At 41.6% G+C, this 14,370-nt stretch overlaps 2 protein-coding genes across 6 annotated transcripts in view; one reads left to right on the top strand and one right to left on the bottom strand.

Annotated features, from left to right (window-relative positions):
- NAA35 (N-alpha-acetyltransferase 35, NatC auxiliary subunit) overlaps positions 1–2,917 on the top strand; it is a 68,802-nt gene extending 65,885 nt beyond the window's left edge. For 4 of the 5 annotated variants that reach the window (XM_066367874.1, XM_066367875.1, XM_066367873.1 and 1 more), the window contains exons 22-23: positions 1,791–1,871; positions 2,711–2,917. In XM_066367874.1, coding sequence (XP_066223971.1) covers positions 1,791–1,871; positions 2,711–2,770 — 141 coding nt within the window. In that variant the 3' untranslated portion in view covers positions 2,771–2,917. The remainder of the gene's footprint in view (positions 1–1,790; positions 1,872–2,710) is intronic. The other variant, XM_066367877.1, reaches the window with a different exon arrangement.
- A 290-nt stretch (positions 2,918–3,207) lies between these two features.
- GOLM1 (golgi membrane protein 1) overlaps positions 3,208–14,370 on the bottom strand; it is a 57,340-nt gene continuing 46,177 nt past the window's right edge. Inside the window, exon 10 of the mRNA XM_066367878.1 lies at positions 3,208–7,663. Coding sequence (XP_066223975.1) covers positions 7,620–7,663 — 44 coding nt within the window. The 3' untranslated portion in view covers positions 3,208–7,619. The remainder of the gene's footprint in view (positions 7,664–14,370) is intronic.

Here is a 14,370-nt window from a genome sequence, read left to right as displayed (position 1 = left end):
AAGATCATAAGTCTTATGAAGATCAAATTGGGAATGAGATAGTGACTACATAGGAGATAGGGAGGTAGTGGGGATGAGGCATTTTTAATAAGGTGGCCCAAGCAAATCCTGGAAGGCAAAGCCAGCCACATGGCCATCTAGAAGGGAAGCCTTCTAGAGGAGATAGGGAGGTAGTGGGGATGAGGCATTTTTAATAAGGTGGCCCAAGCAGATCCTGGAAGGCAAAGCCAGCCACATGGCCATCTAGAAGGGAAGCCTTCTAGGCAGTGGCACCTGCATGTGTAAAGGTGCTGAGGCAGGAGTGTGTGAGTATTTGAAGAACAGCCAAGGACTGGTGTGCTGGAGTGGGGTGAACATGGGATGAGTTATTAGAGGGCTTTGAGCAGTGGAATGACTAGATCTATGTCCTAAAGGGTCATTCTGTTCACTTAACTGGACATAAAACTGTAAGAGGCCAGCAGTGGAAGCAGGGAGCCAGTTAGTAAGCCACAGCAGTGTCCTAGGTGAGAGCTGATGGTGACAATGGTAATCAGAAGAGATCGCATTCTCTGTATTTTAAGGTCAAGTCAGTTGGGTTGATCGATGGATGGGATGTGGTGTGAAAGGATGAGTAAAGAACAATTCCAAAGTTTTTGGCCTGAGCACCTGGATGGATTGAGTCAAATGAGGAAAACTGCAGGAGGAGCATGTGAGGAGGCATGGCTAAGAAGTCAGGAGCTCAGTTTTGGACATGCCTGTTGGATGCCCACCCAGAATGGAACTGTCATCTGGGCAGGTGGATGTGTGACCTGAGACTGAGCAGGAGTGGTTCTTGAACTTACCATGATGCATGTTTCCTGAGAGGTCAGCAAGGGGACGACAATGGGAACCTTTTCCTTCAAGTTGCATACTACTCCCGTCTTAAAGAGAAATTCAGGCCCTGGCCCATTTGCTCAGTAGATAGCATGTCAGCCCGGTGTGTGCATGTCCTGGGTTCCATTCTCAGTCAGGGCACACAGGAGAAGCAACCATCTGCTTCTCTTTCCTCCCTCTCTTGCTTCTTTCTTTCCCTCCTGCAGCCAGTGGCTCAACTGATTTGAGCGTTGGCCCCTGTCACTGAGGTTGGCTCTTTGGAGTATCAGCCTCAGATGCTAAAAATAGCTTGGTTGATTTGAATATCAGCCCCAGATGGGGTTGCTGGGTGGATCCCAGTCAGGGGATATGCAGGAATCTGTCTCACTATCTCCTCTCCTCTCACTTAAGAGAGAAATGCAGTATTCCATTTTTTGTTATTCATGTGATGGAGTGAAGCTTTTTAGACAGAAATAATAGCAGTTGATACTTAAAGCATACTGTCTGCCAGGCCTGTTTCTCAGTTTATAATATATATGAACTTATTTAATCTTCAAAACAAATCCTTATGGGATAGGTAGAATGATTATCCCTATTTTTACAGGTCAAGACACTGAGGGAACAGGAAGTTAGAGAACTTGCCAGAGGTTTCCTAGCTAGTAAGTGGCAAAGCTAGAATTTGAAAGCAGACAGCCTAACTCTTGTCCATGCCCCAACCTGTGGTGCTGCCTGAGGCCTGATGTTTTGTTTTCATGGGAGCGAGCTACAGTAACCTTTCAGGTGTTCAGCATTGATAAAATAGGGTGGTGTGCTGCTAAAAGAAATATATTCATATTTTTAAGTTGCCTTTAATGAAATATCAACACTTAATTGTAGAAAGTTACTCCTAGTATCTATACTATAAAGCCTTTTGCCTATGAATTTTATATTTTGATAGCTTAATGTTGCTCATTGTTTAGGTCAATAGAATTTTAAAGGTTGCCAAACCCAACTTTGTGGTTATGAAGTTATTGGCAGGAGGACACAAAAAGGAATCTAAGGTAAGTACGCTGTGGGGAACAGAAATGGTCCTAAATTATTGTGAAACTTCACTTTTTTCAGTATGATGTATAAGTATTATTACAAAAAATGTTAAGCACTCAAAAATCATCCTAAAAGAGATTCAGCAGTAGGAAATAGAAAATAAACTGTTTCTGTATTCCTTGAGACACAGATTTTAACATTTCTAAAGTCTACACTTTCATTCCCATTGTGTAAATTTCTGAATGACTTGCATTTAAAAAAAATGTTATATACATTTATTTAAAAAGTCATCTGCCTTTAGAAAAGTGAATGCCTCAGTACGATATTTTTAATGGCTCAGGAGATGGAAGATTCCATAAGCTTCCTTGCTCGTGTTTATCATCAGTGCTGTATAAACATTCCACACCGAGGTTCTGTGTCTTGTTGGAAGCCGACCGCCGAGACAGCTTTGGTGGCATCTGTCCATTCTGTGTACCTGTTTACTCCCGTTTTTCCGTCTTACCTCCTGCCCTGCTTACCAGGGACTCTCATTTCATTGCTCAGTACTACCTGTGACTCTGGAACTAAACAATTGCTGACCCATGACTTTTTTCTTGTAATTTAAGTCTGTTTTCCTTTAACTATTCTCTAAAGAAAGAAAACAGATGATCAGCTTGTTTTCTAGCAATCTTCAGAAATCCAGAAATAAGCTAATTATTTTTTTCCTCCGGGTTAGTGCCTTAGTTTTCTCATTTAACAGCTTTTTTTTTCCTTTCATGCTGCCTTGTCTTTAAAAGTACAAGAAACTCTAAAAATAATCTTTGTGTTACCTACTGTTTGAATGTTAGATACATTAACTTTCTGATTGTCTTTACAGGTTCCTCCCGAATTTGATTTCTCTGCTCACAAATATTTTCCTGTTGTGAAACTTGTCTGAGACGGAAGGAGACCAAAAAGGGGTAAAATCTACTTTCCGCTTCTCCTCTTAGAGGATCCATCCATCACTTACCACATAACATGAAGTAAAATGGATTCTTGCATAACCACCCATTACAAGGAATTCTTTCAGTTTGACAGCCTTATATGATGTGAATGAAAACTGCTGTTTTAAAGTGGTTCGTTATGTCCATGGATGAAGCTGGTCTTGGTGAATGCATTGACAAACGTTATATGGTTTTATTACAGATTTCATCATAAGTCATTTTTTATGAATGGAGTAAAAATAGTGTTTGTAAAGGTTAATAAATTTCTTGACAAAAATGTACTACCGGAGATGAAAAACAAGAGCACTTTGTTGATACGTACTAAGAACTGAAGGTGTTTATTCTTTAACATTTGAGTGATTCACATGATCCAAAAGACACTTCAAATCAAAGGATTTATAAACACTTGTATGGAATTTTTGGCAACATACATTTAAAAGGGATTTTGAGAGGGACCTTTAAGTTATATAGGGAGGCTAAGTTACATGGGAATTACGATTTTGTGTCATGACATTTTAAATTACATATCTGTAAGAATGTAGTTTTAAAAAACATCCTTAACTGTTGCTCTGGCACTTTTAAAAGATTAAAGTTTAGACCAAGCCCCTTAAAAGTACTTAGCACTTTTAGTTGTAATTTAAATAGTTGTTTCGTCTTCACAACTGTAGTATAAGCTTGAGAAAAGGGACTTCCTAGTTCCAGACCCAGCTCATTCAGACATCCTGATGGCATTGAGCTGTGCTGGGGTAAACTGAGTAGAGGGGTAGGAAAAGCAAGGCCACTAGAGCAGTGGGCTGACAGCGTGTTTTAGTGGGACAGGCACCGGATGGTGAGGACACAGGACGGCAGAAGCGCCGAGGAGTGCGGCGGGAGCCGCTGGAGCAGTGCCTTGCCCTAGCAGGTCACTTCAGCTGATGAAACTGATCCACTTACTTGCAGATCAGTCTAAACACGAATTGGTCTATCAAACACCTCCAGATCTTAAGGAGAGTAGGGAACCAGACACGGTGGCCTGTGCAAAAGGAGCCATAAAACAAAACTGGAGATAACTCTTATTGTCATCCTACAGCTGACAAAGGCATTTTATAATTTTGCTTTTGAAGAGATGAAATGACCTGAGGTACTGAATCAGTCCACCTGTGCATTCATTTACATTGTGAGACTGTTAGATTTTTCTCTGTAGTCCTCTGCTTTTAATGCCTTCCACTTAAAAAGAGAATGTATCCGCTTTGGGAAGATCATGTAAAGTTATTATGTAACAGCTCTGAATGTCTAAGGCCCTGCAAAGAAAGAGATACAGTGTTGGTAACCTTCTGTCTCCAGTTCAAACAGTAACCAAGCTTAAAGGAAGGTGTATTTTGTTTTGATCACAGATGTCACCTGTTGAGTTCTGGAATAATTTTTGAATGAGGCCTTCTAAGAAAACAGGAGCAAGATTGTCCTTTGTAGAAGAAAAAAAACAAACTGGCAGTTGCTGGCTGCTGGTTGAGGTCACAGAATTACTCTATTAAATGAAACTCAGATAGTAAATGTGATAATCCAGCAGCTTGTTTGGAAAATGAGTGAAAACTGGTGAATGTTGAAATGTGACCCAAGCTCTGGATAAAGGCAGACACAGTGCGTCACCCTGCGGTGCTGTCTCTGCCACTTACAGCAGCCACGAGAGAGAGACAGCCGCGCTTCCACAGGCCCTGGCTTCCCTCAGACAGCTATGTGCATTTTCTTCCTAATTCCCATGTGGTTAACATTCATTCCAAAGGCATCTGTTCTTCTAATTCTGTTTATGAAAGTTCTAAAGGGTATACTTCAGTTATACGGAAAATTAAGTTATCTAGGACCACACCTCTGATCAGTCACAATCATTTATTTGGACTTAACTGTCAGATATTTACCAGGCACCCATCACAGTACTAGAATCTCTGTAGGGGTAGAAGTTATGTAAGCAACGTACGGTCTATGTCACTCAACTCAGGACAGGGTAGCACTTTATTCTCGAGAGTAAGGATAAAAAAAAAACAAACAAGAATTTGCCTCAACTAGGTAGGGCCTTGGTTTGTAAAACTCATTGTCTGAAGTGTATATACATAGCTTAAAGATGAGAATATTGGAAGTCATTTAACTTTCCCAGAGATGTGTGCCAATCAGTATAAAAGCCTTTTGGGTTTAAGTGCATGGGAAGATACCCACTTAGAGTAATCTTGTAGTGTATACATTATGAAAATTTACAAACCAGTTTTTAAGAAACAATGGCTTAGTACACTTTAAGTGTTGCTCTCTGAACTGAGAAATAGCATACAAATACACAAACACTTTTATATACACAAACTTTTCCCCACTTTCTGACACATTCAAGGTCTAAACATGAAAAAAAAAAGTTAACCCAGTTAATGGAACCTGTTTATTTTAAATTTATAGATTTTTTAAAAAACGCATTTCAAAGACAAGTGTTAGAAGTTGTTCAGTCTCCTATAAGCTGTAATTATTTATAATTAATAATATTTTTAGGCTAAAACATAATGGGAGTAGACTGATCCCTTGCACCACAGAGGACCCTGAACGCACAATTCTCTTTACCACATTTCAGGTTCTGTGATCGAATACCCAGCTATTACCAATTAAAACAATCATGCTAGTTATCTATCTAGTTATTTAATGACAGTGTAACAGGGAATGGTTTATTTCTCAAGTTCCATCACACAAAAGTACATACTTCGGTATGTGCTGTGATTCGATTACTCAAGAAATCTAATCCAAGATTGCTTAGGAATTTGTCTGCAGTCTTACCTGCAGGAAAGAAGATGAAATGACTATCACTCCTGGCCATACACCATGTGCATTCAATAGTTTATGCCTATTAAAAATTAGAATAGCTGCTGATTCAATTTTGGATGACCAAGGAAGTTTGATATCTACTTGATGCTTATTACACAGGTTTCTGTTTTCTTTTAAACAGCCACGATCCCTATAAATTGTTGCTCTGGAATAGGTGCCTGTGATCCCAAAGGAAGCGGTGGTGACACAGCGTGACTGCCTGGGACACTGCTCACAACACACCCTCCTGAACAGGCCTTGGATGCCTCGCTTCTAAATAAAGATGAAATCCTCATGGGTTATTTTTTATTTATATGGACATCCCATCTCCACAATTTAAAAGTGGTTCTTTAGGGATCAAGAAGGGGAAGATGGCAAAACTGAAAGCAGTTTACTAAGAGTATTTCATCTCTCAGAAACTCTGCACACTGATCTTTAAACATGCAGTGAATACAGAGAGGCCGGCCTTATTAAGGAGAGAACAGCAACTCGAAGCCTAAGTGGGGGGTTGGACAAGGACTTACATAAAATCTTATAAAGCTGCTTTTATACTCTTCTTCAGTTGCCTTTTCTGGGTGGAAGCATTTAATCTTACAGATGAGGTAAAAGGATACAATACATGATGAACATCAAGTTGGACATCTTCACCTGAATGCAGGTCCTGCCTTCAGTGACAGCCAGGGTTACAGGAAGTCCACCCTGGGGAGAGGCCGGCTACGCTCCATAACTTCTGGGCCCGTTTCCTCTCTGAAAATGAGGGAGTTCTACCAAATGACCTGAGAGGACTGCATCTCAAACCCAAACTCCAAATATATTTTAGTAATCGTCATCATCCACTCACCCTTCAGAGAGCCTTGCTGAAAGTCATGGTGCGACTGCTGGCCGTTCACAAGTGGCAAAAGCCTATTTACCTGACGTATTGAGGACCAACTCAAGCCAAACCTACCATCACTGTTATCAGTGTAAAGTATGATCAGTCATTTTCAAATGAATATTAACTTGAATTTTAGATCAGTTTTGATAATCACCACCAGCTAAGTGTGTGAACTATGACAACACGACTGCTGTTTCCCTTGCCTTTCTAAACCTGCCCCGTCTGTATCAGTGTGTACCTTCAACACCAGCTTTCTCTTCTCTGCCTCCAGTGAAGCAGGCAGCGTGTCCACAAGCCGCCCCCCAGTGCTGGGCTGCCCTCACCGCTCTGTGATGGGCACCCGGTCACCTCTGCCCTGGCCCCTGTTGTATCAAAAAGTCTCATCCACTCGTAGCTTTTCTTGGTAAGGGACTTACTACAGAAAATTTTACTTTGCCCACACATATTAGCGAAGAAGTATAGATCACAAATTTTCAAATTACAGGCTACTTAACATTAATAACAAAGGCTATTATACAAGTAGTCTTTTTAAAAATTCTCCCACAAAACACCTTGGTATTTAAACTTGTTTAAAACTGCTGTTAGTGGTATTTGTGTTAACAGTGCTCTGGGCCACTGAGTGTCAGAACCAGAAGAAAGCCCACTGCAACAGTCTAGCGCCGACCAGGGAGAACAGAAATGAGGGGCTGCACCGCCCTCGCCACTGGGAAAGCAGTTCTCGGAGTGAGGCAGGTCTCCGTCGCATCAGCAGATGGGCTCGCTATGCAGCATTTTATCTCAAAATTAGATTCAGAAGAAGTGCCACTGCGCTGGACTTGGAGAACTTGTGTTGTAATATCGTTGATCTCATGAAATACCTATTAGCCAACAGATTTTAACATCTTTAATATAGATGTTTCTAAAGCAAACTCCCAAAAACTGTCTGAAAGACAATCTCGTTTTCCTACATGAAGTACTACTAAGATTCCACAATAATCATCTTTAGATGTATATTTTACTTAGTGCATTCACAGTATTCAACCCCGCATGAATATTTTGTATTTTTCACTGTTCAATCCTGATGTGAAGTATGTGATTCCAGTTTGATTCAGGGTGTGTGGTTCCTCTTTCCATGCTGATCAAGTAAATTTATCATCTCTTTTCTGATTTTCAGCATTAAGAACTAAAAAAGAAAAAACAATATTCTAGTATTAAACATTTTGAGAAACCAGCCCAGCCAATGCCATGTGACATAAGTAGAAAGTGCATAAAGAAAATTGTCTCCCATAGCAACATTATAATGGGGAACTGCAACCCTACCAAGGACAAGATAGCAACCAGGGCTATCTTAGACAAGATAGCAACCAGTACTATGGAACAAAGCTAAAACATCTGGAAATCTTTATTGTTGAAACAGTGAAAAAATGCCCCATGTCCCATAAAATATAAAATGTACTCAAAAAATGTTTGATGCTATCACAATCCTCACATGCTAGTGAGTCCCTCTGGCCCTGCGGCAGGAAGCGCAGGCCTCCTAAGGGTCCTTTGCAGTTTTGGGCAGTTTTTGTTACTCCAAAGTTCTTCCTTCACAGCGCTGAGATTGCTGTGGCTTCCACCGCCCTTACTCTATCCTTGGACACACAGACATAAAAGGATGTCACAAATAAGACCTAAAATCAAGATCTGATTTACAACTCGTACATTAAATTGTTAATGATGTTATTAAATTACTTAAATAACTGCCTTAAATTACTATCTTTTACAGTTCTCTACTAAAGTTGGGGCTAATGCCTTTTCTTTTGTCCTTAGAGCAAGCAAAGATTGAAACTACTTCAGTGATACAATCTTAAAATGATGATGATGACATCAAACTCTTTTTAAAAGCACTGATAAGCATTCATCCTACCTTGCCTACCTCCCTCACTTTTTTAAAAGCCTTGCACGAGGTTAACTCCTTAGGATGCCTGGGTGTAGGGGATGAAAGGTCACAAGCATTCACTGTGAAGCCAAACATTCAGGAGGATACGAGGCTCATTTAAAAGTGTGGTAGAGACGTACTAAGACAGTAACCACATCAGAAAACATGCTCTTCAAGAACTGAGGTCCTACACAAATGAGCGGAGAACAGAAAGATAGAAAAACTTTGTATTTGCTTACAATTCTGACAATAAGGTGTTAATCTGCATTTTTAAAATGGTACCTAAATACTCGAGGAAAATAATTTGAAAATCAAGTTAGGACTTTCATTTCTAGAAATTGCAAACAACTCTGCCATATGTAAAAGCTGACCTCTGGATAAAACAGAAAAGGGGTGTTTTAAGAACACACTGTTGAATCAGACCCAAATTGAGGAACTTTCTACCAAGTAAGGAGTCTAGCCGAAACACTTAAAATACATCAGTGTCATCAATGATAAAGACAGATGGCTTCAGGTTAAATAAAGGACACTAAAAGGTTGACAATAAATGCAGTGTATGATCCCAGGTTAGATCCTAGATCCAAAAGATTCATTGGACAATTCACTAAATTTGAATAATGTCTACAGATTAGACAATACCATCGTATCAATACAGATTTCTTCATTTTGATCTCTGTACTTTGGTCACACAAGATGTTCACATTTGGGGAACCTGGTGGATGAAACATGATTTTCTTTTAGTGTAAATTATTTTAAAATGAAAAGTTAAAAATTTTAAATTAAAAAAAAAAACATTAAAAAAAATGCATTGCCCATCATGGAAGAAAGGGCGGAATCTGCGAGGGCAGACGTGAAGTGGAAGCAACAAGGCGTGCGGGTGATGAGGGTCAGAGCCAGCTTCTGCCCTAGGACGTCTACTGCAGCCTGAGACGCGGGCTCCTCCCGTCAGCTGCAGAAGGTACAGGGAGACAAAAACTAAAGACGAGGGCTCCACACAGGTGGGGAGCCATGCAGGGGACCCCTGTATACAGCTGACACCCCAAAGGCCCATACCTCTGGTTTAAAGGTAATGAGAAATGGAGATAGACATACAGCAGTGTGCTTAGTGTACCCCAAGGTTCTCTTTACCATGCCACAGTTGCAGAGCTCCAGGGAAAAGCAACCTGGTCTCATCTCTCCAGGCAGAGGAGAACAGAAGCTCCATATCCACGCATGCTGCAAATGGCTTTTCCAGTCTACCTGAATCATTACCAGCTAGAAGCAGCGGTCACTGGGACTTGGACATGAGCTGCAAAGTATAGAATGGTGACAACAATTCCAGTGTCATGCGGACTTTTCCTGGATGTGGACTTTTCCTGGACTCCTGCTCCCTGTGACAGCTCCTAACAGACTGAACTGTGATTGGGTTGCATTTTTCAGGGATTTGGCATGGTGATGGGGCCAACTTGGACTCAGTGAACATGTTAAGAACACTGCTCTTTTATGGTTTCTTGCTGTATTGGCCAAGAGTTTGCTTAAAGGCTTTTAATCACTGTAAAAAAAAACACAACAGAAGACTGGATAAAGAAGATGTGACACATATACACCATGGTATATTATTCAGCTAGAAGAGATGATGACATCGGATCACTTACAACAGAATGGTGGAATCTTGATAACATGCGGAGTGAAATAAGTGAATCAGAAAAAAACAAGAACTGCAGGATTCCATACATTGGTGGGACATAAAAGTGAGACTAAGAGACATGGACAGGAGTGGGGTGGTTACGGGGGGTGAGGGGAGGGTAGGAGGGGGAGGGGGAGGGAAGGAGGGGGAGGGGTACAAAGAAAACTGGATAGAGGGTGACGGAGGACGATCTCTCTTTGGGTGATGGGTATGCAACAGAACTAAACGACAAGATAACCTGGAAATGTTTTCTTTGAATATATGTACCCTGATTTATTGATGTCACCCCATTAAAATAAAAAATTTATAAATAAATAAAAATAAAGGTAATGGGAAATGAAGTGCAATGGAACGGATAGCAAGAGAGCCTCGTGTGTGGATGTGGGGGGGTCTTTACCACAGGAGAGGGCTGTGCAAGTATATAATTTTACCTCATTTCCTATGTCATCCCAAAAAAGCCTGAAGAGAAAGGTTGTGGACGCTGGTGCCCATCTAAAGCCTGGCAGAAGCAAACTGCCTTCCCCGGGAGAATTCACCTGGAACTGAGTCTACAGAGACTTCCCACAGAAAAAGTTCCCAGGAAACTAGCCACTCACAGTTGAAAAGCACAATACAAAAGGAAATAATTGGAAGACATGGAATATAAAACAACTCTGTGATATTTAAAGAAATAAAATGTTTGAAAATAAGTAAGGAATAAGGGCTCAAAGAATGGCAAATACAAAGTCTAGAAATGAAAAAAAAAATTGAAAACAAAGTAATGAATTAAATGCAAGGCATAGCTGAAGGAAAAAATTGTGAACTGAAAGATATTTTTGAGGAAATTATTTTGCACGCAGACCAAAGAAAAATGAAAAATATGAAAAAGGGTAAGAACATGAATAGAAGGAGAAGATCTAGCACACTACTGAGTTCAAGAAGGAATCAAAATGTGAAGAAACATTCAAAAAGATGTTGGTTGAGATTTTCTTCCAAGGGGACCAGACTTACCAGATATAAAAAACAGCTGTTACACTCAGGATAGTGTGGTACAGTATGAATCAACAGAAAAACCAATAGAACACAAACAGCCCCTAAATAAGACCCGAACACATATGGAAATTTAGTAATTGATAAAGCAAACTCCTCAAATCACTTGAGATGGCCACTTGAAGTGGTTTTGAGTTACTTGGACAGCCCCTGAAATAACTGGACTCATACCTCATGCCATACACCTAAATGCAGTTGACTCAAAAGATATAAATGTAAAATCTGAAAGCAGGATTTTGAAAAGATGACAACAGTGGCATAGTTTCTGAATCAGAGTCCCTGAAAAAAGGAACTGAATTGAAGAACTCAAAAACCATGGACTTTTACAACAAGACTAGATGACAAGGAGTCCTGCAGCTCCCCTACAAGCTTTTAAACACAACCACAGATGGCTATTTACGTGACAGCATCTGGAAATAAAACAGAGGGAAGCAATGGAGCATCTGATGGACCTGAGGAAAGGAGAACCCCAAACAGCCAACAGATTTGTACCAGAAAGTACTTGGGCCCATGGGCAAATCGCAGCTGGAAGTGGGGGGAGGTCTGCTACTCACACAGCACATTACCACACAGTGGCCATGGCGAGACCAAGGGGCTGGTAGGAGTGAGCCCCATGGACTCCTGAAACCCAGCTGCCAGGGCTCCTTTATGGAGCTCCTTCCCAGGTGGAGTCCCACAGGCAGGACAAGAGAGAACCTGGAGAGCCAGGCGTGGGGTGGAGCAGCACCGGGCAGGGCGGGGACTGGAGCCAGGCATGGGGTGGAGCAGCACCGGGCAGGGCGGGGCCTGCAGCCAGGCGTGGAGTGGAGCAGCACCGGGCAGGGTGGGCCTGGAGCCAGGTGTGGGGTGGAGCAGCACCAGGCAGGGCGGGGTCTGGAGCCAGGCGTGGAGTGGAGCAGGGCGGGCCTGGAGAGCCAGGCGTGGGGTGGAGCAGGGCGGGCCTGGAGAGCCAGGCGTGGGGTGGATCAGGGCGGGCCTGGAGAGCCAGGCGTGGGGTGGAGCAGCACCGGGCAGGGTGGGAACAAGATGCAAAGGAACCGAAGGGTCAGACAGAAGTGGGAAAGCTGTACAGCCAAAGATGGGCCAACTTCAAAAAGGGTAATAAATGCAGTTGGGTAAAAACCCATTACATATGTTTAAATGCGTAAGTTTATATTTTTTAAATCATGATCAGATAACAGGAAATAGTCCGTTATAAAAACTGGTAAATAAACAAGCATTTGTGCTGTTCATACTAAGTGAAAAAATCCACTGACTTGTCTGTTTACAGAAATACTCCAATTAACAAATGAAACAGAAAAGGCTGACTCAGAATAACCGCAGTGAATAAAGACATCGAGCATCAGTGCTGCTGACATTACAAAAAGAAAGAAGGCCTCCTGATGAAAGAACACACCACTGTCCACCAGTAAAGGGCACCAGGAATATATAATCAGTACTATCCAGGTTGCGGGAAACTTCAAGTCAACTGGCTTTGGCTCTTTGACTACAAAGAAAAAAAAAAAGGGAATGGAGGGGGAATCGTCGGTTAAAGGATAAACTGAATTTAGGAAAATAGGCAAGACTAAACTGTGCAGTCCAGGGATGCCTACTGGGGTGATAACCTCATAAAGAAATGTGAGAGCCTGACCTGGTGGTGGCGCAGTGGATAGAGCATCGGACTGGGATGCGGAAGGAGCCAGGTTCGAGACCCCGAGGTCGCCAGCTTGAGTGTGGGCTCATCTGGTTTGAGCGAGGCTCACCAGCTTGGACCCAAGGTCGCTGGCTCCAGCAAGGGGTTGCTCAGCCTGCTGAAGGCCCGCGGTCAAGGCACATATGAGAAAGCAATCAATGAACAACTAAGGTGTTGCAACGCGCAATGAAAAACTAATGATTGATGCTTCTCATCTCTCTCTGTTACTGTCTGTCTGTCCCTGTCTATCCCTCTCTCTGACTCACTCTCTGTCTCTGTAAAAAATAAATAAATAAAATTAAAAAAAAAAAGAAATGTGAGAAAACGCCTACTAGAATGGTCAGGAGAGGGGTTACTACTGTGGGGAGGCAAGGGACTGGGACAAGGACAGGGACGCGGTCTCTGGAGGGCTGGCCAACTTCTATTTCTTGACTGGGTGTGGGGCGAGTTGACAAGGTGTTCACCTTCTAATCATGTTTTGTGTGTTTCTTCTGAATCTGTGTTTTATTTCATAACAGAAGAAAATTTTCTAAGTATACTGAATGAAAACATGGCTGAATTCCTTCCAACTCTAGATGGGACACCTTTCTAATGGACTCACTATTCAGATGCAATAAAAGATATAAAAATGTGTAAAACTTCTGCATGGCAACATTGCCATTGGCAAAATCAAGACGCACTGGGAGAAAGTATTTGCAACTTAACATCAAAGATAAGGAGCAATCTCTCTAGCATATCAATAGCTCTTAAAAACTGAGGATTAAAACACCGAGGATCTGAAAGAAAAAATAAAATTTGAAAGGAAAATCAGTGATACTAAAACCAACCAGTATGTGTCTGAGTGTGTGAGTGTACACATGTGAAGGGTGACATGATCAGAAAAGTCACCATTAGACAAGGGTTTACAATGGATGGTAAAAAGCCACACCATTTCAAAGCACCCCACTACAGGGATGAGATGAGGACTGATGGCGTAGTTAACAGTGCCTTATGACATATATGAAAGTTATTAAGAGGGTGGGTCCTAAGCATTCTCATCACAAGGAAAAATAATCTACTTTTGTGTGCCTAATATGATAAATTTTAACTTACTGTGTTAATCATTTTATGAGATACTTAAGTCAAACCATTATGCTATACAACCGCAATGTATACAGTGGTGTATGTCAACTATATCTTAATAAAAATGGAAAAAATGCATCCCATTCAAGATGACATATTAATTATATGGGAAAATGGATTTCTGCAAGGGAGAGACCTGGTGGGCACGGCCTTACCCGAGCCATCTACCTGCCCTTACATGCCTCCTGGTGCGAAGCAAGGGGAATGCACTGGAGCTACCAGATGTCTACCCTGAATCCAGTTGCAACGAAACAGACAAATCCAGAATCTAATACAAAATTCAAAATCATAAACAGTACAAAGTGCTATTATAAAAAGCTGCCTGGAAGCTCTGTGTATATATTAGGGCTTTTTTATTGGTGTGGTAGAGTGATCACATGGTGACCTGGCCATTCTGTTGGGAAATCCCTAAAGATCACTGAAGACAAATCCTCCAGCTGACTCCTGAGGGCTTGAGCCCCACGCACATGCAGACTAATTTAC

This window comes from Saccopteryx leptura, chromosome 2 (genome assembly GCF_036850995.1).
Source record: "Saccopteryx leptura isolate mSacLep1 chromosome 2, mSacLep1_pri_phased_curated, whole genome shotgun sequence".
Taxonomy (NCBI): Eukaryota; Metazoa; Chordata; class Mammalia; order Chiroptera; family Emballonuridae; genus Saccopteryx; species Saccopteryx leptura.
Note: the sequence above shows the minus strand (reverse complement) of the source record. Positions and strands in the feature narration are given on the sequence as shown.